The following is a 25834-nucleotide window of genomic DNA, read 5'->3' as shown; positions in this document are numbered from 1 at the left end:
CCTTACCAGGTATATAAACAGAGCGAGTCACTGTGCTCCAGTGGTGAAAAGTGGGGCCGTCTGTGTGACCATGACCTTTTAATTGAGGTCACCCCCAGCTCTACTTCTGTTTTACCCCAAGAACCTGCTTCCTCAGCTGAGAATCTTTGTCTTGTGTGGCCTAGCAGCGAGGTGGTTGCACCTCTCAGCTAAACTGTAGTTTTCAGAAGAAAGCAAGGAGCAGTGTTAACTACCTGTGTTCTTGCACAGTGATCCAAGTAATCTGCATCAGCCACTTGCAAACAGGGGAACACACCAATTCTGGTCGGGTTTTTTTTGTTAGACATTCTTTGAAAACCTTATCCCTAACACAGCAATATGTAGGAAAGCAAACAAGCATTCCTTATCTATCCCTACAAGAGGTAGAAGCCATTACACTTGAAACTTGGAAAAGAAGAATCTGTAAAATTCTTTGGTCCAAACAGAACTGGTCCTGCCATCTTGCTCAGTTGATTATCTGCTGTTGTACACAACTGATTATCTTAAAGTAATGTCGTATCTCCAGTGAGGCTGCTGACCTTCCACTGTCTGTTCTTGCCTGGACTACAGGCATCGCACAATCACCCACCCCAGCATTCACTTAGGTATGCTACCCTCACAGGTTAAAACTAGAGTAAAACTGGAAGTAGTAAAATCAATATTTTGTTCATTCTGCAAGACATATATGCTGGGTATATAAAAACCTGAACACTTTAAAAGTAAGGAAAAAGTAAGCCTATGCTTGCTGTGTTTCCCAGGGAAGTTGTGAATGCTCCATCCCTGGTGGTGTTCAAGGCCAGGTTGGACAGAGCCTTGGGTGATATGGTTTAGTGTGAGGTGTCCCTGCCCATGGCAGGGGGGTTAAAACTAGATGATCTTAAAATCTTTTCCAACCCTAACTGTTCTATGATTCTATGTAGGGACACATGAATATATGAAATCATCATCCTTTCTGGAGCTAGAATGACTGTACTTGTACCTGGAAATACAAAACAATTTATCTCAGTCATACAAGATGACTTTTCCATGCTTCTGAGAGCCTCAATTGCAGTAAATACAATTTCTTTAGATGAATATGTTAGGGGCTGCATCAGCACACTAGAGGTGAGGCTGATGTAGCTCTATTCCCCAAGGTCCAACCAGTAGCAAGGGTGAGTGTGTATTCTTAACAAGCAAACATGCAAACACGTGTAAAACATACATAGATAAAAATACAGCTGGCCACACAGGTTAACAGAGAAACACTGCACTCATGCAGACACAGACAGCACCAATCCTCTTGTCCTGTTTTCCTCTGACTGACTAGCATGAAGATCCATTACTGGGAAATATATGGAGAGTTACACATACACACAGTAAGGACCCCTCTGGTAACTGGCCTTAGACACTCAGCCTATGAAGTCCCAGTTCTCCCCCCTGCTATCACTGGTCCAAAAGACCCCCAAGGCCCACAACCCCAACTCCTGTGTGTCTGTTGCTGTGAAATTCATTACTGCACCAGATTAATGGGAAAGCATCAGACTTTCCAAGTCACATGTTTTGAACTTTAAGCTCAAAGAATAGCCATTCTTATTGTCAGTAGGAGCCAGATTTCATCTCACACCATTTTTGTTACTATTTTTTTCTCCTTGAAACAATATTGGTTATAGATCACAGTGCCACAAAATAGTAGGACAATGTCTTAGAAGTTTGCTTTTATTGAAGACATATTTAAGCAAATCCTGTTTAACAGCTCAATGAAATCCCCAAAATAGCACATTCAAAAATACCCAAAAGGAGATCACATTCAGAAGGAAGATATTCACCTTAGTATTTATTCATTCATTCTAAATCCAAGGCACTGATTTCTTTGGTACTCATTCTAAAAGGAGAGCCTTTTTCTAAATTACAGTTAAATAAGAAGACAAGAAGATAAATCACATGTTAGGGAAACTGCATTTTAAGGTAAAGAACACAAAGATATGATAGTTCCTGCTGCCAGCTCCTTGAAGTGTTTGATATTCCAAAATTGCAAAACCATATTGCTAGCTGAGCTTTTCGCATTAGCTGTAGTCTCACAATTTACCAAGAGAAATGAACAGGAAACCTTTACCAACATAACCTGTCAATTTCTTCATTATTTGTAATATTAATTTATTTGTAAAGAAATAAAATCTTGGAGCACCTCTACAGATTTAGGTTAAATACGATTTACTTGAGGGTCATACTTCTTCTATAGCATGCTAATTTAAGCCTGAAATCTCACCCTTAAAATAAATGAAAATAGTCCAGATTTATGTTTATGTAAATGAGTCCAGGATCTGAACTAATGCAATACCTGTTGAGTATCTCCAGTTATTTCTTATGCTAGTGTTTTGGATACACAAAGACATTAAATGTGTTCTTACTGTTAATTTTATTGCTTTGACCTATCAAATGTTAAAGTTGAACAAATTTGCATGTAAACGTAGGTTGGATCAGCTCAGCCATTTCCTTTTCTCCCTCTCAAATATCTTTGCATTTTCTTTTCAGTCTCCTCACAGGGAAATGCTCCATCAAGATTCATACAGCTGCCACAGCATCACTTTAAACTTCTTTTCTAAAGCAATGTCTGCCAGAGTGCCAGTAGTGTTGTTTGGCACAGTTAAACTGGGAGCTGACACACCTATTTTTAATGATGAACTTCTGTTGTTGTTGTTTCCTCTTAGCCCTTTTCCCCTCCACCTTTTTATCTAAGACACCTGCTGCATATTTGTTATGTATAGCTGCTGATGGCTGCAATGAGCAAGCCTATTTCAAAATGAATGTTTTAGATAAGAAGACTATGAGGTTTTGCACATATGGTGGTCTATCCCTCTATCTCTTTGCTTACTGATTTATGTTATCCCAGAAATCCTCACTTCTTCACTCAAAGGTGGTATTGGAACCTGTTCTGCTATTTAACCCTTCCTACCCCCAGTACACCTCCCTCACCTTGTGCTCTCTCCTTACCTACAGATGCCATCAGCTATGTCCTTCTTCACTGTTTTACTGGAAAGAAGCAGCAAAATTGTGGGTAAAGCAAAGGAGAGGAGTGAATGCTGACAATGCAGTGAGTAGCAATGATTATATTCCAGCCCTGAGAGAAGTCAACATCAATAGTGGTTCAGAGAGAACTAGTGGTAAGGAGCAGGTCTGAGATGGGCTGCCAGGAAGCAAAGAGGTATGCTGCAGTATTCTGGGGTCACTGTGGTAATAATAATACAGCAGTGTCCAGAAAACGTTTGGCATTTCTGCTCTACCGTAACTTTGATATATTTGATATACTGCTCATCACTAGTTTGTACAGTGTCTAATTCTGATCTTCGGGATTTTCAAGTACCAGAAGAACAGAAAGAGTGGGTAACAACAGTTATGAATCTCAGACTAGATGCAGAAGTGGCAAAATGGTACTATTTGTGACCTGCTCTTTATTGCAGGTATTGTCAAAATTGCATGTGAATTCTTGCAAGTTCGTGGGGTAACTCCAGAATTATTCCAGTGTAGCATGGAACACAGTTTGATTTAGAAACAAATGTATGTTTCAGAATAAGAGGTCTCTTACATGGCATGACAAGAGAACTGGTGCTTGTTCTCATTCTACAAAGACAGATATATATGTATTGGTGTGTGTAAGTATTACAGTTCTTTCTTGAAGGAAAGCTTTCAGTCAGTAAGTGGCTGAAGGAGTCACCTAGTTGCTTGGTACTTAGGAAAGCAGTATTAAGATATATTGATGGCCCATGGCTTATAGGTTCCAGGTTTATCTTTTGGAATCTGAAAGAGAATTTAAGGAAAACAACATCATTTTGCTAAGAGGAAAGGAAACCACGACAGAAACTTACTGTAATTTACAAATGCATGGGCTTTGTCAGCCATTTAAATGTCACTGCACACACATCCCCACTTTATCATGTTATAAAAGGTTGTGAAATAAATCAACTTGCCTCTAGTCAACAGTGGCATTCTTGTAATTGAACAGGTAATTAAGTGCATATGTCCATAGCACAAGTGAGCTAACAGCCTGAAGGGCTGAGATTAGAGGAACTGACATGAGGTTCCATTATGCCACATGGTTTAATGAGACCGCATTAAATCATGGAACCAATGATGTTTGCAAGGAGATCCTACATTTCTGACAGTATTCCTGGAGACAGAACATCAGCTCCTAATGACTGGGTAACAACTTCACCTTTATTTAAAATCTAAGTTGTTACTAAGTGTTTGCGCAACACCTAGCCCACAAAGGCTCTTGATCTCAGTTATGACTTTTATTAATATGAGAAGTTCTTTCACTGTTAAAGACTTCATCACTGGATATCCTGCACAGAAAGAAACTGAAGTGGGTGGATGTGGAATTCACAATCCCAGCCTCCAGGTAGGTTGAGATCTGGGGGTCTCTACCTGGCTGCCACTGGAAGACATAGGGGCCTGCAGGCTTGCCTGACCCAACTTGTGTTCCTTTTCATAAAGAAATTTTCAGCTGAGGCTACAATGCAGTTGCTTGGGCTCAGGTCTATGGGGCTCTTTAAGTTGAAAGCTTTAATTAATGGACCTTGCCATTTTGGTTTGGTGCTTCCTGTTTTCCAGGCTCCCAAAGGAAAAACGTCAGGATATCTAAAATCCATTCTCCTCCTTAGGCCCCATTATTTCAGCATCTCCTGAACATCAATTCATTCCACAAAACAAAGAAGAGAGAGCATGACCTGAAGTATGGAGGGCTCTCAGAAACCCAGCTGGAAATGAACTGTACAATGGGAAGAATCATTGCTAGCCTCTTCTTTTTTATAAAATCAAGGATGTGTTCACCAAAGCATCTCTAGGAATATTCAGATCATGACACAGAAAATGAGCTTATATGAAGTAACTGGGACCTAAACATTTTAGGCCTTTACAATGAATATCTTAAATTTGCACCCCTAGATTCTGTTTATGCCACTGTCAGTGGTGATGCTTGCATAGAAATGTAAATCTAAAATGTTTTATTTGGGAGTGCTCTTCTGCACCCAGCCTGTATTCTAACCCCATGTTATAAGAAGACATGGATGCCTATCAGCCTGTATTTCCAGCTCCCTAGTTTTCAAGGAAGAAAAGAAGGAAACTGGGGCACATGCTTCAAAGTGGAATCAGTCTAGACCAGAGGCATAGGACAAACGATAGAGCACACCTACTCTGTGTCTAGACATCATCATAATTTCTAACAGAGATGCAAATAAAGTGACACTAAATATGAAGACTATAATCTGAAAGTCTTTTCAAGAGCTTTTAGATTAAAGGAGATACGTAAATTGGAGGCATTAGCACTGAGGAAATAGCATAGGTTCCTTAGTTCTAGACTGTCAGTTCATGTTACTCTGTCAACATAGCTGAGCAAAGCTCTGCTAACTGTGGTATGTTGAAGAAAAGAGATTTTGCTCACTGATCAGTCTATGTGCACAGATCATTCAGATTAAAGAGAATGGAGGAGCTAGCTCATGAAAGGAATTAAAATAGCCTTACCATCTCAGTAAAGACATCAGCACAGGCCATGCGAGTTTGCTCAACAGTCAAGGGGCTGTTTAGTGTGAAGTCCAGGGGCAGTCCTCTTTCCTTCCGTGCAGCAGCCACTGCATCTCATATTGCAAAGAACACTGAGCTGCCCAGGAAGAATCCAGCCTCTCCCATGCCCTGACAGAGGAGAGAGACAGCTGAAGAGACTGGCTTTAGAAACTGACAGTAGAGATTAGCACATCTCTGCTGTAGTTATCAAAATACACTGAATAGCGTCAGCTCCGTATCTGGACATGTCCATCATATTTGGATTCAACAACTTTCCTTGGATCTCTGACAACTTTCAAATCAGAAAACCGTCAAGGACTAGGATTTGGCGGGTACAGATAGTTTTAAAATTCACAATACAGCTACACTATCAAAGCTTCCTGCTAGGACTTCAGTGCTCGTGTTATAAAGCCATGAAATAAAGTCGTGACTTCTCAAACTACCTTTTCTATATCCAAGTGGAATTAATTCTGTATGATGAGCCAGAGAAAGAAAGAAATACACCCATTTCTACTGCTGCCTTATGCCCTCTTATATAAAGTTTGTGCTGTCTAATTTTGATAAGAAATGTGCTCTTTGTCTCTATTTTCTTAATGTAAAGAGTTAGTTTGCTCATTTACACCACCTAAGGCCATAAGAATATGGCATGGAATATCTTCTGGAAATTTCTATTCCTTTGTGTACTGGGTTTAGCTGGGATAGAGTTAATTTTCTTCATAGTGACTCATATTTGAGCTGTGTTTTGGATTTGTGCTGAAAACCGAGTTGATAATCTACGGATGTTTTAGTTACTGCTGAGCAATACTTACACAGAGTCAAGGCCTTTCCTGCTCCTCACTCCACCCCACCAGTGAGTAGGCTGGGGATGCACAAGGAGCTGGGAGGGGACACAGCCAGGACAGCTGACCCCAACTGACCAAAGGGATATTCCACACCATATGACATCATGCTTAGCATATAAAGCTGGGGGAGGAAAAAAGAAGAGGGGAGGGAATGTTTGTAGTGATGCTCTTTGTCTTCCCAAGTAACCATTACAGGTGATAGAACCCTGGTGTCCTCAAGATGGTTTGAATATCTGCCTGCTGATTGGAAGTGGTGAATTAATTCCATTTCATACTTTGCTTTGCTTGCATGCGTGGCTTTTACTTCACCTATTAAACTCTCTTTATTTCAACCCATGAGTTTTCTCACTTTTGCCCTTTCAGTTCTCTCCCCCATCCCACAGGGGGCAAGCGAGCAAGTGGCAGTGTGGCTTAGCTGCCTGCTGGGGTTAAACCACAACACGCTGTCAGACCTGCTTTAGATTCAAAGGTAGGACAGTGGGCATTCCTGTCTTTTAGTAGCCTGAGGCCTACACACCCTTTTAGTTCCCCTTCTATTCTGAGGTGCTTTTTTTTTTGCTTTCATTTTGAATCTATGAACAATGCTCAATCCCAGTACTGAGTGTTTCCTCAGAGGATGATGCACCCTGAAAACAAAGAATGGTGTTCTGCTGTGGCTAATAGATGAACTGGGCTCTATTCCCATACCTGTCACAAGTTTCCTGTGAGAGTCTACAAAGTCATTTAATCTGTCTCATGACTTCTCTGCCTTTAAAAAGGATCATAATATTGCCTTCTTTCATCCTTTCTCCTATCTAGTCAGTTTAAACTCTTCAAGATGGAGTTTTTCACTTTTGATATATAGTAAAACAGGTAGGTACAAAAAAACTTTAATTTTTATTAGTTTCTAAGTGCTACTGTAATACCACTAAATCATAGGAAGAAAATCACTCCAAAGCCTCAGAACATCAGTGTTTTACCATTTGAGTACAATTTGTTCCATAGCTGAAACTGGAATTATCTTTTCTGGGGAAAAAAAAGTTTACCATCCACTACAGTCACTTACAGTTTTGCAGCAGAATCACCTGGTGTGCTTGCAAATGGTAAATTTGGTGTGTTTACCTTGGAAGAATAGATATCAATCGAGTTGTGTGAATTTGGCAGTAAATAGACACGGAAGTGCTCAGGAATGTCACAGATAGCAGGACTCTTATATGTATCTGGGCCAAGAGTTAGCTGCTCTCCTTCTGGGGAAAAGCAGATTTCTTCTAATGTATAAAGACCAACTCCTTGGATGGAGGCCCCTTCAATCTGAGCAAAGAGAAAAAAAAAGGTAAACTTCTACATCTTATTCAGTCATTTTAAAACACAGAAACATATATACAATTAGACTTTTTAAGATTACACATGAACTGATATCTTTCCTTCCAAAAGTAAAAATAAGCCAACATAGACCAAAGTAACACCAAGCTGTCCTCATCTGACTTACACAAATATTTCCATTGGCTCAAGTTCATTCTACTCTTCGTTATTCCTGGCTAAATATAGCTATACCATAGCTAGTACAGTTACCTCTGATTTGCTTTTGCAAAATTGCCAAAGAGAACTGAGTCAAATCCACAGGAATTCCAGTGTGGAGACATTCGCCCAGGGACTTTGACATAAATAGTCTGCTCAATCTGATATTTGCTCAAAAAAGATTTGGAGTTAGCTAATGAAATTTATTCTAGAGAAAAACATCACATACACAAATAAATGGTAAGCTGGATATGAAGAGGAAGTAACAAACCAGCCTGAAGTAGGAAGGAACAACTGCTGAGTAAACACCTGGGCTATGACAGCAGTGATGTAAACACTGATGCAAGGTGAACATGGAATTGAACTGCTAAGAAAGAACGATTTGACAAATTTGACAATCCTTTAATGTGCAAAATGAGCACAGTCCTTTAGGCAAAGGGCAAATATATGAGGATGAGCCTGTAATAGGATAAATAAGCTGGATAAAAAGGGTTTTTTAAATGTAGGCCATATTTTTAGGAGCATTTCCTTTGACTCTGCAAAGAAATGACAAATATTTTTTACTCTTGAGTTCACCACTGCTTTCTTATTTACAAATGATTTGTGAGTGACATCACTTTTGTCATTATTCAGTTTGTCTGGAGATACAGATAGTTGAATCCATAATACAAATCTGTGGCTATAATAGACCTTTAAGGAAAGGTCTGTTACATCTCAGTAGCTTTTTCCATTACACAGCCAACACTGTCACAGTCAACAGCGCTCTGCAGCTGGTTAAGGTTTAGCCCTCAGTCAGTAATTCTGGGGTAAATTTTTCAGGAAAAAGTCACAGGGAGACTCAGAATGCTAATCCTGTAGGGTATTTCCAAAGTCTGTGGGATCTGCTTTTTTCTTCTCAGAAGACAAACAAAAAGTAGAAAACTTAACCTAGTATTATTTATAGCTGCAAATAAAAGCAATTACTACTACATCGGTCAAGCCAGCATCCTTGAGTGTTAATGGATAATGTCTTGTAGGCTTTGGTGGCTGTTAAATTGACTGATTACAGCAAGCACTTAGGCACAAAGAGAACTGTTCACCAACATCTAATATACAGCAAAACTACGGAAGTTCATACCTGTCCTATATCTATAGCTGGATTTATGCTAAAACACGCATCCATGACAATGTCTGTTCTGATGTTCTGTTAAACAAATAAAAGGTGTGTTACAGACTTATATTTAAAATACACAACAACAAAGGGATCATAAACAGTATATATAGTCTCACCCATAAAATATGTTATATCACAAATTATTATAGATTTATTCTGAAATATGAAAGCTTGTGTTGGTGGAGAGTTCATCTTATCTAGATGCATTTCTGGTGGTTGTCTGAAACTTGGAATCCGCTGTGCACATCCTGCAAGTAACAGGATGATCATGAATTCAAGAATGGCTTTGTTGCTTGTTCTCCTATAGAAACTTAACTGTTTGATGTTTAGCCACCTCCTATGCTTTGTTGTGAGTGTGGAAGCACAGTCACCTGAACAGAAGTTCCTTGTGTAGAGGAACGTATCATAGGAAATATAGTGATGGTGGAAAATTCAGCCAAATCTACTTCAAGTTCAGTATATTTTTTGACATTACCTTGTGGGCTCCTGTCAAACAGTCAATTTCTACTTCAGAACATGCAACTCCAAAGAGAAAATATGGGAACGCATGGCCTTTCTGTGTGTCCCAGTTCATGTTTGTTACATAACCTCTGGAGGAAGTAAGAACATCCCTCAGGTTAAATGAATTTGATCAACAAAAGCCCCACCATCTATCCTTGTCCTCACTGTTGAGTCATGACATAAACTCTCTAAACTAACTATTTTCATAGGATCTCTGTAGTCAAAGACTAGCACCACTGCTAAATATTTGTGGCGTGGAATAATTTGGGAGGATAGGAGGATTGCAAACCGTGATGGCCATGGAACAAAATTTGTTGTGGCCTCCTGTGTCCTACCGTAATTGACCTTGGAGAACATCGTGCATCAACTGTCAAAATAGCTAACCAAGGGTATAAAGTGCTTCTAAAATCAATATGGGTTAAAGAGAAGAATTTATCTGACACTGCAGTCTCTGGTCCAGCTTTTTAATGGTTTGTGTGCTGCATCTGATATGGCCTTGAGAAGGTTGAATGGGGACAGTTTTATCCTTCCTGCAACTTACTGACAAAGTAGCACCTGTGATGACGAGAAATTAAAACAAACTAATGGCTTTACTTACTTGAAATAGCCAGTAGCTGAAAGACTGATGCTTTGCTTGTGAGCTTCACTGATCTGCAAAAGGTATACTCATTATTACAGAGAGAAAATCAAGAATTCTTTGCTTCATATTTAAAGGAAAAGCTTTAAAAACCCATTTTAAAGAAAAAAAGAGCCTAAGTTAAAACTTCACATTCCCTTGTTCCCTGAACATATCTTTGAGAAGGGGGACATTGCAAAATCTCTGAAGTTGGCCAGATTTACCAGACACTGTGTTGCACCACTTGCTTTTACCCTGTTTATCCTCTTCCTTCATGTGGTTCACTTCATGCAGGGAGGCCCCTTCCTCTCTCCAGAGCAATGACAGCTTTCATTGTACACTCATGGGTTTATCATAATTTAATAGTAATAAACAGAGAGACATATTTACCCAGTCTTCCCATTTGCCATTAGGATTGTCTCTTCGTATAGGCTCCAGACGCTTCCAAAGGGTTTGACAAGCATCCTAGGGAGGAAGAAGGTTGTGCACCATTGACCAACCCACAAACCCAAGTCTTCCTGCTGTATTCAAAACACTACAGGCTCTTTCTTAGTGAAGTTACTTTGTTAAATTCATTCTGAGGGCTGTAACTCTGTTCATTTACCTACAGTTTCTGTACTCTGCAAACTGCCAGCTGGAAAGCAGCACTTAGTAAAGAGTGGCATTGGCATCTTCTCTGAAGTAACTTAAGTATTCATATACCAGGCTACCACTGAAACCATCAACAAAAACAGATAAGGGACCTGACTCTCCTCCTATTTTGATTTGCTAGATAGAAAACCACTGGCTTGAATGATTTATTACAAAACAAATTAAAGCAGAACTGGTCCCAAATGATGTAAGAGGATAAGGGTGTTTCAGTCTAACAATTAAAAAAATAACTGAAACATACCTTATGCTACATTTTCCTTTAAATTGTGTGTAAATACAGAAGTAAATATCCATAAATTAATCTACTGGTAATCTAACCCCCCCATCTTCATTTATAAATCTGATACAGTAAAGCAGAAAAAAAAATACCCTTTTTAACAGTGTTCCGTAATTTGCCTTGTTTTAAACTGTGCATGGAAAATAAATCAAGAGAGATTTTGCAATAGAAGAACTGCAAGCTGCTCAAAACTGAAACAAAATTATGAGTCCTCATAGGGACATTCAGTATTCAACAGAACCACTGATTATGTGAAAAAAAATGGTAATAAGTCTAACCTGGACTGCTCTTGCATTGGTTTCTGTTCCAACTGATGCTGCTGTGTATTTTCCATTAGGTACAGTTGTTGTGCTTGTTTCAGAGAAGTGTATATATGACAACGGTATCTTCAGTTCATGACTGACAATCAGTAACAAAAGTAAACAAAAAGATAGCCAGTCCCACTTGAAGATGCAATTTCAAGTCAGGAATTCATCATGCCATTCATCTCTCTTTCTATATACATGCACACACAGAAATGACCTAATTCAACAGTAATACTGTGACTAGGACAAACACAGAAGTCTTCTTTAACAATTATCCTGTAAAATAAATATTTTACAAGTAAATTCAGCTAATAGAACAGAAGATAAAACAATACCATGCAATACTGTATGTTTTGGCTCTAATTAATTGTTCTCTCTGAAACAATACCTTAGCCTTGGCCATATTGACTACCATCAGTGGTCCACCTTGGCCTCCAATCGGGAGACTTGGAGGCACACCAGACATAATGCCACTGACTCCTTTGAGAGTTCACGAAGAACTAGTCTCGAGGAGAAAAGACAACGCAGGAAGAATCGCGCCCCACCTGTTTCACCCAAGGAGACCTTCTGCTGTGCTTTTTGTAGCCGGATTTGCCTATCCCACATTGGCCTTCTTAGTCATCAGCGCGCTTGTAGTAAGCGTGGGTAAAAGCCCTTCCCAAATCTTCGTTCGCGAAGTCAAGCCATGATGACAATTGTTCTCTCTAATCAGGTTTTGTCTACACATGCAAAACTTAATAAAAATCAAAAAACAATCACTCTCTCTTACAGAGTTTCAAATCTTATCTGTATATTTTACTTTCAATTTCATTTGAAATGGCTTTGTTAGCTTGTGTTCCCACTTTATCATTTTTTATGGTGTTCTAATATTCAGATATTCATTCAGCTCATTTTGAAGGATTGACCTAATTTTAGCTCCAAAATGACCCATTTGGCACAGAGTTTTGTTTATCACTACACCAGAAATGCATGAAAATTAACTGGTGCTATTATTGGTGTTAGACACTCTACAAAGTTAAATATTCATCACTTTAACTCCCTCTGCAAACAAACACAGGGTCATTAGCTATCCTGATATCAGTGATGTTACCACAGAGATGTTAATCTTTCCAGGTCTTTGAAGATCACTTCATTTATAAGTTATATTTTTCCTAAGTTTTGTCTTCATCAGTAACTCAGAAGGAACAACCCAATATTAAACTTAGCTTTATTATGTCTATAGAATTTGCCTATTGAACTAAGTGCCCTTCATCCTTTTAGTTGTTATCTTTATATTTGCCATCAGATGCAAACTAACACACCTGTAACATCTTAGTGTGAATTCCTTGTCCCAGTTCAATTCCACTATGAGTGACTAGCACAGACCCGTCTAGATAGATATGGATGAGAGCTCCAGCCTAAAGAAAAGCCACAGAAACTTGGTAATTTTCTTGCTTCACTGAACAAAGATGCATAAGAAAAAGAACAAAGCAAAGATAGATTTAATCAACAAGAATCAGTATATTGTTAAAAGGGAGTGGAAATTCTCCAGCAGTCTGACAATAACAAATTTTACTGCTCTAAGACAGGATAAGTGAGGTAGTAGCTATTCAATGGAGTTCTGCAGCAATCACAGTAACTAGTCTAAATAATAGAAAAGCATATTTTTTCTTCTTGGGAAATTGGGTGAATTACGAACATGCTGGTTCCAATTGTAATGTATGCGTAGCCATAGATACTATTCCCTCACCCACAACAAAAAGGAGGACAGAGCAGAATTTGAACCTTGAATCAAAGGCATTTTGACAGATGGCAAGGCATCTTCTACTGTGAACACCTATAGAACTTTTATTTTAGAACAAACAATAGCAGAGTTGTACTTTTGTTTTTCTGAAACTGAGAGATTAGTCCTAGTCCTTTTTGTTTGCATGTATTCATACAGAGTAATAATAAACTGGTGTTCACAGTGTGTAATTTTGATGGAGTGATGACACAACTGCTCGTGCATTCTCTCTTACAGGCTGTCAAGGGAATGATTTAGAATCTGATACACTTTCTGTTCATATTTTGATGCAGCCTTGTGCTGATATATAGCTATCTTAAACATCGGAAATGCAAGAAGCAAATGGGAATGGAAATAATGAACTTTCATTCATGGTAAAATCAGCAACAAGTAACTTTCCAATGGGTGGTGATGAAAGAAATCATCCTGTACAAGCCATCCACTACTATAAAGGAGCAAGTGGATATGGAAGAAAACCAGAAATTCCGTAGAGACATTTCACTGTAGAATGCAATGAGCTACCAGTACTCAGAAAGCAAACAGTAGAGCCTGAGAGGTGTTGTGAAATACAGTGCCCCCGGGACATGTTTTTATTTGTTATTAATTCTACATTGAGAAATAATGGTCATGCGACCCTCTGTGGTGCCAACCTGTGATGTCTGCAATCAGCTAACATTTTGCTGATGCCAGTTAGAGTCTTAGCTGACAGAGACAAGATTAGACAATAAATCTATCCTCTAAGATATAGATCTAAATTTTTTGGAAACTCAGTGCAATACCTGAGCTTTATTTTGAAGGCTTTGATGAAATGTAACTATCGTTTATGCCTTTTCCTGAACTTTTGTATCAGATGAATTGATTCCTAGATTCAATGTTTTTTACCATGAGAACATTGCCATATGAAATATATTAATCTTTCTCTGAGCTGTTAATCTACAAACTTGAACAGAAACAATCAAGAAATGGATAAAAAACTGACATGCAAACCATGCATTGTTTGTTCATTTAATGTTTGTTCATTTAATCTGAAACTCATTTGAATGAATTTTTGGTTCAAAGCATGAATTAAAAAAAAAAAAAAAGAACTGGAAAGTTTTCACAAAGACATCACCACCCTGACCTATAAAAACTTCCAGTCGTAGAGCTTAACCTATCATATATATATGGTACTATCTGCTCTATAGGAGTGATAATTTTTCTTACTATGGATAAGATTGTGGAAGATTCCAAGTACCGCATTTTTACAGTGAATTACTTAGCTTTTATCTGAACGAAGACAGCATGATGGCAATCAAAATTTCACATATTTGTGAGGTGAATACTCATAAAATCATAGAATGGTTTGGGTTGGAAGGGACCTTCAATGCAAGGAAGATAATCTAGTTCAGCCAAAGGAAGATCATTTAGACCACCCGCTCCTGCCATGGCCAGGGACATCTTTCACTAAGTCAGGTTGCTGGAAGTCCTATCTAATGCTGAGTACGCGTTTATAAAGATACCAGCCAGAGAGAGTGATACTCTTTCTGAAACAAAGCATACTTCAGTAGATGATATTTTATACTAGTCCAACATGCTGGAGTCCTTTCCTCTTTCCTTCCAGTAGAGATTATGCTTCCTCTATTTTTTGAAAGAAAAGTAGGGACCTTGGATTGTAAAAGCACTGTTACAAAGGGGTTACCTGATGAAAATAAGTTGCATTAAATCCAACAGAAAACTTCATGGGAATGATGGCAATCCCTTTCTTTCTCCAGTAATTTTTTGTGTTAAATTCTTCCACCTTTGCCTTTCGGTTGTAGTAGTCAGATTTGTCCAAACATTCTTCCCAACATTTCCACAGATTCTCTGCATTAAACTCTTCTTTGAAGGATGTTAGGTTAACTCCTTTGTACATGTGTATTTCCCTAACCTAAACAGCAATCAAATTTACACAGTACTGAAAATCAATATGGCCGTATAATATATTGACATATTATATATATAATGATATGTCATATAGTGATATAATGCAATAATATAACGAATACTTAGCTATATTAAACATAATGCCATATCCATTTCTCTAAGGAAATCCCTGCTCAATTGGCCTGTATTTTTGCTTGCATCAAATGCCTATGAACTTAAGTGGTGACAGTGGAATTGTTCACAAGGACTACTCAACACAAAGAAGGTTGGTAAACTCAAATTGTAAATAAGACTAGTGAAAGCAGAAGTTAAAGCTAAAAAACTGTTTGTCTTTAGGAGATATGTCTGAAATCTTTCCTGAAGTGTGGTAAAGGAGACGAAGCAAATGGGAAAGATAAGATTCAAAGAAATAGGGAAAAGACATAATGGTTGGCATCCTAGGAAAGTAAAATTATTTATAAACTGTTGTTTTAATATAGAAGAGGTTGGCACATACAAAAGGGGAAAAGCTTACACTGGACTAAACAGCATGTAAGGAGAGGATAACTCTTGAAGATTGGAAAGGAAAGGACAGCAATTCAAACTGTTGGGGCACTGTCTGCGAAGGCTGGGAAGAAATCAAAGTGTCAGCCTGGTACTGTTTTGACTGAAGCTGATCCTACTAATAGCAGTCATCAAACAGTTTGCAAGAGATTGTGGACCTGTTCACTCTTATCTGTATTATATCAAGTAGTATTCCATGGATGCATAGGTGCTGCATAAAGTACTATTCAGCCCAAGTAAAGTTGGTGGATCTGCTTCTACAAGAGCTGGCTTAAGCATAAGGAGCTTCCACCAGTCTCGGTCCTAGAATTCTCTGTTATCCCATTTTTTATTTGGCAGTCTCAGTTCTTTTACCTTCTCATGCGGTAGGCCAGTTTGGGTTGCCACAGCCACAATACATGTCTCCATAAACAGACCTGCTTGGGGAAACCCAAATCCACGGAAGGCAGTGTTGGAAGGCAAATTAGTCTTGCAGGCATGGCCCCTGACTCAGAGATTTGGGATATTATATGCATTGTCCACTTTCAACACAATGTATTCAATCAGCTGCAATAAGAGGTTATAGTTGTTCAAATGGCTTAATTTCCTCTAAGAAGACAGTGAAACTTGTGAAACACTCAAGACACCAAAGAGAAATAATTACTTCAATGAAGAGTAGAACGATACTTGGAAGGCCTGTTGTTCTGCTGTTTTTTACACCAATTTAAGTAAAGAAACTGTGTTTGAATCTGAGAAACTGCATTTAACTTAAAGGAATTACAACAGCGTGAAGAATTACTGAGGGAAAAATCAGACCTTCAGTTTTGGGGAAGTGAAGAAGTAACCTTATGACAATAGGCTCCATAATAAAACTTACTATCTTCATTGAACTTTTAAATCTGATTTTTCTATGTCCAATATCACCTAACAGGAAATACTGTACCCCCTTGTCGTGGTACCAGACAGCTTGTTACCCACTCCTCCCCCTTTCTTGCCCTCCCCCTACTCCTGGAGGGACAGAGAGGAGAATCAAAAAGAATGCAACTCCAACGGGTTGAGATAAGAACAGTTTAGTAACTAAGGTATAACACAAATCACTACTGCTGCCACCAATAATAGTAATGATAAAGGAAATAACAAGGGAAGAGAATACAACACCCCATCACCAGGTGACCGATAATTCACCTCCCCAGCCCGACCAAGCACCGACCAATACCTCCTCCAACCCTGCAGTCCACTCTAGCCCTTCCGGGTAACTCCCCAGTTACATCCAGGGCATGACGTGCTGTGGTATGGAATACCTCTTTGGTCAGTTTGGGTCAGGTGTCCTGTCTCTGCTTCCTCCCGGCTTCCCTCCTCCCTGGCAGAGCATGAGGCCCACAGAGTCCTTGGCCAAACCAAAACATCATTGTTTTTCAGCTCTGTTCCCTGCTGAAAGTCAAAACACAGCACTGCACCAGCTACCAAGAAAGAGAAAAATGACTGCCACTGCTAAACCCAGGACACCCCTTAATAATATTCTGTAATCAACCTCTGGGCCACAGATGCATTTTTGCTTTAGGAAGATGGGAGTTGTAGTTAACAAGAATAGACATGTTCTTAATAAAAAGATACTGTGGCAAAGAGCTGTTATTTTCTTTTTGTGACCAGTTCAGTCAGTGTAAGTGGTATCAATGAAGAAGGACTTACCAATTCAGACTCATCTGTTGTACAGCCACCATTTATATAGCACTGAAAATCGGCAGCTATAATTCTACCATCATTTGTGAATCCAACCTATAATATATCAACCGAAGCATTAGGGGTCGTTTCTTGTATTTCAAACTTCTCTTTATAAATAGGCTAGCTGGTTAACAAATACCACCTGAGGTTCAGACTACAGAACACAATGGCATTTTTTCCAGTGAACTATAAAAAAAATCACCAGCATGGATTTCTGTCTATAGGATGATATCAGTTTGGATCTGAATATGCAAACCAAGAGTAAAATACATATAAACCCCACAAATCATCAGAATACCTCAGCTACCCACAAAGCTATTTTACATAGACATTGTCTGTACTCAGAATCTGAAAAGCTTGTTCACTGCTGTTTTCTGTATGAACAGAGACCAGAAAGAGGATGACGATATCACTGGAGAAAATATTAATTATTATTATGTTTATTCTACTTTCTGGAGTATCCCTTTTGTAATCATCTTTCATCCTGATGATTTCATCACCCAGACAACATAAGAACATGAACCAATGGTGCGTATATTTTGCAGATTACATGTTCAGAAATAACTACCAAATTTGATTGAATTCTAGTTCTAGTTCCTTCCTCTTAAATTTATTTTTTTTTAATGTAATGTATGGGTTTGTTTTTTTAGTAGTTTATGTAATACTATTTAAAGGGGAACAATCAGAGAAAACTGTAAAATAACTGGAGACCAACTTGTTAACTTATGTAAACTGATGCAGCTCCATTAGGATTAAGGATAAGGAAAATAAGAAATAATGAATATTATTGCTGGCTAAATCCTGCATACGTACATGGATAGGAGAAAAGATGGGATTGATGGGGAGAGTGGTTTTGGCTTAATGTAGTTAAGCAATTCATGCAGTTTTTTGCAGTTATTGCATTTAAGTAAAGGAAATGTTAGGGTTGGGGTTACAGAAACAGTCATCAGCCAAACTCTACAGCTCATGCAAGAGCTATTGGAACTGGAAAACCAATTCCTCAGCTTTCTTTACACAAACCATATTGGACTCTAAACCCTGTCCTGGAGGGTTTTAGTGTTGTTAAATCGTACACCAACACAAAAGAGAAGATTTTTGCCCCTGCTACTAGCAGTTGCCGAGCTGACTTCAGTGCTGGCATTGTTTACCCAATTATCTTTAATGTAAGGATTCAGAAGGCAAAAGGAAGAGTTTTTCTACCAGCTGAATCTTGCATTGCCTTGCAGGGCTGGCTTCATATCTGAGAAGTGGCTTGTATTCAATTCTGATTTACATGGGGTAGAGCCGATGTTAGGAGTATTTTCAAGAAAAGGGATGGGTATTCATGATTTTTGTGGATATTGCCTGGGTTGTAGGAATATGGTGATAGCTGTTGGTTTGATTTGTAGCATTTGTCAGGGTGCTGTTAGGACTGGGCAAGGTTGGTGCTCAGTTAGGATTTCAGACGAGGAGGAATTTATCTTGTTAGTCAATGAAATTATGCTGATTTGCCTCAGAATAAACTATTACCCAGTAGTTGAGCAAAATATCTTCTCTCACTCACTTACTTTATATTTTCCAATGAAAGGGTGCCGTCCACCAGTGATTAACATATCCATATTTCTTTCAAGGGCAAAACTAACTGGATGCCCGGTCCTAAAGTGAACATAAAAAAAAAAATCCACCTTTCTTATATCCTATGCATGCAGATTGCAAATAACATTACACATACATGGCCAAACTCCTAGTGGTGGCAACAAATCAGTCCATTCTATGCTTTAGTTTCTTATTACACTTGTTAAACTTATTAAACTTTCACCATGCCTGAGTTTAGGCTGTTTCAGCAGATTTTTAACTTGGTTTTGATTTTCCCGTCAAAAACAAAGCAGAAAAAACAACCTTTTCAGCAGTTTCTCTTTAGCTTCTCAACAGGGAGATGCAAGTTCTATGAAGCATGCACAGGACATGGCAAGTAAGTCAGAGTAAAGGAGAGCTGTGGCACACAGGGCTCATGCGAGCACACCTATGTATTGGGGTAAAAAAGAACCTTTCACTGAATATCTAGAGTGAAATTCAAGCCACTGTGCTTGGGAAAAGCTTGATTGTTTGGGATTTGTACAGCTCAGCCCTAAGAGAAACTGCCTCCTTGCCTTTTTTTTTTTTTGGCTCTCAGATACTAAAAGTGAATACTATTACCAAAAGCCCAAAGGACTTCCAAGCCTCTACCCAAGATTTACTGCCAAAGAGAAGAAAAAAGATAAGCCCCAGGTAGGGTTCAGGACTGAAGTTCCTTTTTCATTCAGTCTTGTCATCTTTAATTTGTTTTAGTTAAACCATTCATTTGATGAAACCGACTTACTTGTTGGCTGCCACTGCTGCAACTACAGCAAAGAGTGAAGGTTTAGTAATCTTCCCACCGAATGCTCCACCAACATGTTTCACATGGCACATAATTTTATTGGACTGGAGGTTTAAAGCTGAAGCCACTAATTCCTGCAAAAGTGAATATCCAGGATTTTACTGAGAATTGTTACCTCCCAAAGTATATTAAAAATGCCTATTCCCTATGGCTAACTATATACTAAAAGCTTTAGTATATAGTTATATAAAAACTTTTAGGAAAAGTTTTCTGACCAGGTTTAAGAATCCTGGGCAGAAAACTAGAACTGCTATAGAAAGAAACAAACAAAAGATTTCAAATAGGTAAAGATGCTGGTGAAAGCACAATCTGCTCTTTACAGAAGAGTGAAAATGTAAAAATAGGTCCATAAACTAATTTGATTATCTAATGCCAGATATGATAATCTCTAGAACTGCAAGTTTCATCTGTAGCTGGAGAGAAAGCATCCACTAAAATATCAAGCTGAATGGAACAGAGTGAAACATGTAGGAATTAACGCACATTCTTTGCAGCTATTATTTTCTACAGGCCTACAATCCAATTCTGATGTTAGCTAGGACCTATTAACTTTTTTTTTCCTTAACTTCATATGATTTGTATGTTGTTATTATTTACTTATTCATTTATAATTATTTACACATAATTATAACCCCATCATCATCAATGGAACTATTCATACGAGCAATGCAACTTTCTGAGTACTCTTTCTAAAGCTGAAGACACTCACTGCTGCCAAAATGTGACTGACCAGGACTGCACTGAAGGTTCTCACTGATTTTGGGAGGATTTGGCTAATATATCTAAGAAAGAATTAGTCTTCTTTCAACGAGAAAACTACAGCCATATTATCTATCCAAGATACCCTTTGTTCATCCCATAGTAATACTGCTCATTTGTGTCTGCACTTCATTGGATAATACAGATAGCATAAGACCTGCTTGCGCAGAAAGCTAGTTCCATCTAGCTTCATCATTAGTAGTCAGGACATTTATTTTCATAAAAACATCAAAATCAATTAATTTTAATTGGGAAAATCATAAGACCTGGCCATACAGTTGAGCTTTAAGATTACTTAGGAAGGTAAGAAACAAGTAATCATTAATACTTTGCTTTACCTGTACATCTGTTACATGCTGAGTTGACACATACACATCCATTTCTTTATCCTCCACTCTTGGAATAACAAGCACACTATTTGTTTCCAGGTAAAAATGTTCCTGTCCTCCTGTGTGCAATTCACCTGTTATGTATATAATTATAGGAAAATGTAAGCTTGGTTTCAAATGAGCTGCAAGGAAATCTGTATTTGCCCATATACATAAATGTATATATGGCATGGAAGAAAATTGTCACAGAAGAAAAACAGAGAAAAATAGTTGAGCTTTCTTTGTAGTTTCTTTCGCTTTATTCTGTGTTCTGCATGCTTGTTTGTTTTAATTTATTTCTATCTTAGGTTTAAAGCTAAGGATTAGGTGATTGACTATTTTCCTCTTAATAAACAGAAAAATAACAAATAAAGAGGAAAATAGTCAATCACCTAATCCCTGTATAGCTTTCCCTCCCCCCACCCCAAAAAGATCAGTATCAATTTAATATTTTGTGTTTTTTAATTCTTTAGGAGCTTACATCTCTTCTACTATAATAGGATTATAATGTCTTCTTTTGAATCATGCTGTGAGGGAAAATACAGCTTTCCTCTTCCTTTCTTACCTTCTTTCCATCAGTATGCCCTTCTCCTATTACATTTTTCCTACCTATTTCTATGCAACACTTTACTTTTGTACCATTTTTCTTAGAAAGAGGGAAATCTGTCAGCACAGTGTGAAAGCTAATTTTGTAAATTCTCTGTGTAACCTTAACTTTATGCCATCCTTTGGTCTGACAGTATTTCCCTAGCAGTTATTCCTGAAACACATGTTCATGGAGAAGTAGTAGGAATCAGAACTGAAGCCACTAGAGGGTGACATGACATATGATGGGAACAGTTGGAGAAAGTCCAAAGGAGAGCAGAGGAGACTGACAGAACTGAAGGGCCTCAGAACATTAAAGTGAAGGACTCTTCAAATCAGTCCTGCAAAGAGGAAAAGTACAGTCTGTGTTTCATACTCACAGTAAGAACAAAAAGCACAGTACTACTTACATTGCAGCAAATTGTTAGCAATGAGGACAGTCCTACTGATAGGATTGGTGAAGTACTGGAAAAAATTAACTGGGGAGGATGCAGAGTCTCCATGCTGAAAGGTCTCCAAGAACTGAGATAAATCTGATTGTTCTTTCAAACTAGATAGAACTGACGTTGGAAAAAGACAAAGGGGCAGAAGGGTCTGCTACATTCCCTCCTGTGATCATGGAGGTGTTAATTCATGTGTAGTTAGCGTTCAGTGAAGAGAAAAACTCAGCTGCAGAAATTTAGGGAATGATAATAGCAGAAAGTAGGTGTGATAATACATGTCATGAGAAGACAATTGGAAAAGGACATGAACAGGACACATGAGTTGTCCAAGCATTTATAAGGTGTTCACTAACAAATCTCAGAACTGCATTCAAGTGTTAGAAAAAGAGAATTAGGGGAAGTATTAAAACTGGCCAAGGCAATGTTAAGAGAAACAGATCCTGGTATCATATACTTTAATTTTAGTAAGTCTTTTACACTGTCCCACAGACTACTCTTATAAACAAATTTAGAAGTACAGTCCAAATAAAATCAGGGATACCACTGGTTGAAAACTGCACTCAGAAAGGAGTTTGCAGGACTGGCTGTCAAGCTGCAAAGAAGATGCACATAGAATCATAGAAGAGTCATTCCTGGCACTAATATTACCCCATGGTTGCTTTAATAACTAATAATTAAACTACAAATAATATCGGACTGGAAAGGGATGCAAGCCCTTTAAAGGACAGATTGAGATTTGAAAGTGTTTTTTCTACACTGGAAAATGGCCTGAAGTCAATGCCATGAAGTTCACTATGGGTTAAGTGCCAGTACTTTAGATAGCACTATTGAACAAGACCTAAAGCAGGGATTACAGAGCAGCACAATTTGACTCTATAACCAATCGATAACACCACAACAACCCTAATCTTATTCTGTGTTACTCATGTTATATGGAATTTCTGGGAAACGCCACTTGGCATTGGTGAAACTTAATCTGAAGTATTACCATAGTGAAGTCAGATATAGTGAAGTTACAGATAGTGGAGAACTGAGCAGTGACAATGATAAAGGTTAGCAGATGTGATCTATGGGGAAAAATATAAGGACTCTGTGGGGACTCTGTTTAGGGTGAACCTTTACAGTTTGCAGGAAGAGAGATTCAGACTACTTATTAGGAAAAATGCATTATAAGGCCAGTTAAATTCTAGAACTAACTACAATAGGAGCTTCTGGAACATTCTTCATTGATACTTCTTAAATACGGGTCTGGTATTTATGCAGAGAGTATACTCTCGGACAACTGGATCACATTTGCTATTCGAAGATGGTAAAATTGTTGACTGTAGGAGTTTACTCTGATCCCCTTGTTTCTGGGATTATCCCTAAATCAAGCAGTCAGATTAGAATGGGATAAGTTAAATTAGCCAACACCCATAAACAAAGCCTTATTTAGCTATAATGTTTAGTCAATGTGAGCTAGCAGTTGTTAGTAAACTTCATTTAAATGTGAACATTTTATCTCCATTCCCAGTGAATGGGAAAAAATCAACCACAAAGGGGTTTTTGTTTGTTTTGTTTTTTCCAGTGACCAACTGGAAATAGATTCTGGACTAGCATAACTCTCCTCCCCTTGCCTGATGCACTACATATATGAAATACCTTCTATGATTTCAGCAGCAGACTTGAATCCTTTCTCAATATCTCCTTTTTCTATTTTCCTTTCTTCAGTAATGTATGAATTATGTTTTATTGCATCCTGCAGCAAGAAAAAAACCCATCCACAAACAGAACGTTAATTGTAAATCAGAAAGTCATATGATATTTATATAGCACAATCTTTCATATGATCCTTTATCAGATAGACACGCAGCTGTGACTATTAGAAAGACCAGGAGAGTCATTCCACCATCAGAGAGCTTCTGTTTATTTGATTTTTTGTAGTTTGTATAATTCTCTTCTTCCCCCAGGTTAGAAATACTTCATGTCTGTTAATGGAATTCAGAGCTGTTGAAAATATTTCAGAATCAGACTGCTTGCTACTCAAAACCTGCCAGACTTGAAAATTTTCAGAACTTGGGTGCAGAATGTGTGATTCTAGAACTTCCGCGAATATAAGATCTCAAATGTAGTTCTATACTCACCTATTCCTGCTGGGAATTTGGCTCCTGGAGGCATGGAATTGCTCGCTTAAAACTTTTGGAATATTCTTTAGCAATTTTGTCCTAGATCTAAAGAGACCAGTCTCCAATATACTGAATGAATAAGAACCTAGTAAGATATTTTTTGTGTTTCCAATATCAAAACTTTGGACTCAATTTATAAAATTTTCGCACTTCAGAGCCAATAAAGTCATATCTCATACCAAAATAGAAGGAAAAAAGAAAATTCCAAAGGATGGCAAAGGTCTGTGTAAGGAGGTAAACAACTAGTGAGGTAACTTAAGACCTTAATCAGACATGGAAGAGGAGACATTGTTACCTCAATGGTCAGAACTGGCTCCAGATCTTCATACACTATCTTCACTTTCTCAGCCCCACACTTCGCCTGAGTCAGTGACTCTGCAACCACAGCACAGATTATCTGACCAACACAAATCACCTGCAACACACCAATGTATTACCCATGTTAAAAAACACAGAGTGGTTAAGCTCCAGTACAGAGAGTGCTTTGTGGAAATAGATTCTCCTCAAATACCACTTTTATATTCTGTTTCTCTAGGAATACTATCCCTGTGCAGACTTGCCTTCATTAGATGAGAAGTCTAAGAGCATCTTTCATCTGCTGCAACATTTTTACCACTAAAAATCCTGGAGACATTAGTAGCCATTAACATTTCCCCTGTGTTCATCCTTGGCCAGATACTGTGCTGTCCTGTCTGGCACTGACTGCTTTTCCTTGCCTATACTCAGAAATGAAAGAAACCCATACAAGAAGGACTAGAGATGTAAGAGCAATGCTTTAGGAATTATGCCTGTCCCACTGCAAATACCCTGCAACAGTGTCACTTGTGATGGACACAGCCTGGGGGCCTGGGACGTTCTGTATAGTCACACTGGCTGCATAGATCCTATAAATTTCTTAGCTCTGTTGATGCTCAACAAAAAGAAACAGTGTTGTCTCACATTGCTGTGTTCTAGTGTTTAACCTGGCAATTAATTTCATGTTGGTTCTAGCTGGGCAATTCTTATTTAATTTGTTTCATCTTTGAAATAATCTCAAATGCCACGGCTATTTCATGCTTTCTCAGAATCCATTACAATAACTTGTTTATCAGCCCTTAGGGAAACATGGCTGCCTTATTTCAATCCCAAGTTATTTAAGGGAGTTATTCCTTTCTCTCTCACTGGGGAATGGTAATTCTGTTCAGCCCAGTCTGGCTGGCACTGCATTAATAGCTCTTGCATTTGCATTTCATTTCATTTCATTTCAATAAGATGATATGTGCAAACTCACTTTCCTTTTTTGTAAATATCTAAAGCAAAAGGTCCAGACACTCCTCCAGAAGCAAGAAATACCTTATCTTCTGCATATGCTTGCTCATCCTTGCCGTTTTCCCCAGGAATATCTCTTGCTGTCACAACATCAACCACTCCTGGCACCTGAAGGGCTTCTGATGCATCAATTGATCTGGAAAGTAGAACATGCAAATAAATTAGTACAGTACATGGTGAAATTGTCTCTAGTGAAAGTAATTCACGAATTTCAGGAGATAAACATATCCCACTTGGTATTCTCACCACAGACCTCTACATAGAGAAAAAAGTGTAAAAGTCTTGATTAGCATGTTGAGAAAAAAGAAACAGAAGGCATCTGTGTATGCATGGCATAGAACAGCTCTTCAAATTCTAGCTCCAGTGCATACAAACTCTAATAATATGTTTTCTTTCTACATTTTTTGTACTAAAAGGAATGAATGCATTAATATGGACTCTTCTGTCCATATCTAACACTATTTAAAGCTTGCAGTAAAGAAATCCTTACCTCATTTATAGTACA

General features: G+C 38.2%; 1 protein-coding gene across 1 annotated transcript in view; it reads right to left on the bottom strand.

Annotated features, from left to right (window-relative positions):
• Positions 1–1697: 1697 nt before the first annotated feature.
• Positions 1698–25834, bottom strand: part of LOC133225144 (aldehyde oxidase 2-like) — a 45729-nt gene continuing 21592 nt past the window's right edge. Inside the window, 17 exon segments of the mRNA XM_061377267.1 lie at positions 1698–3792; positions 5515–5682; positions 7497–7685; positions 9010–9075; positions 9521–9635; positions 10145–10197; positions 10553–10627; positions 11369–11489; positions 12689–12792; positions 14836–15063; positions 17271–17357; positions 18851–18938; positions 19642–19775; positions 20799–20923; positions 23498–23594; positions 24317–24436; positions 25354–25465. Of these exon segments, the coding sequence (XP_061233251.1) occupies positions 3739–3792; positions 5515–5682; positions 7497–7685; positions 9010–9075; positions 9521–9635; positions 10145–10197; positions 10553–10627; positions 11369–11489; positions 12689–12792; positions 14836–15063; positions 17271–17357; positions 18851–18938; positions 19642–19775; positions 20799–20923; positions 23498–23594; positions 24317–24436; positions 25354–25465 (1936 nt within the window). The 3' untranslated portion in view covers positions 1698–3738.

The sequence above is a fragment of the Neopsephotus bourkii genome, unplaced genomic scaffold, assembly GCF_033783945.1.
Source record: "Neopsephotus bourkii isolate Nb327-2 ecotype Australia unplaced genomic scaffold, CSIRO-AGI_Nbou_v1 NB_196, whole genome shotgun sequence".
In the NCBI taxonomy this organism is placed as follows: domain Eukaryota; kingdom Metazoa; phylum Chordata; class Aves; order Psittaciformes; family Psittacidae; genus Neopsephotus; species Neopsephotus bourkii.
The sequence above is the reverse complement of the archived record's forward strand: the minus strand, read 5'-3'. Positions and strand labels throughout refer to the sequence as shown.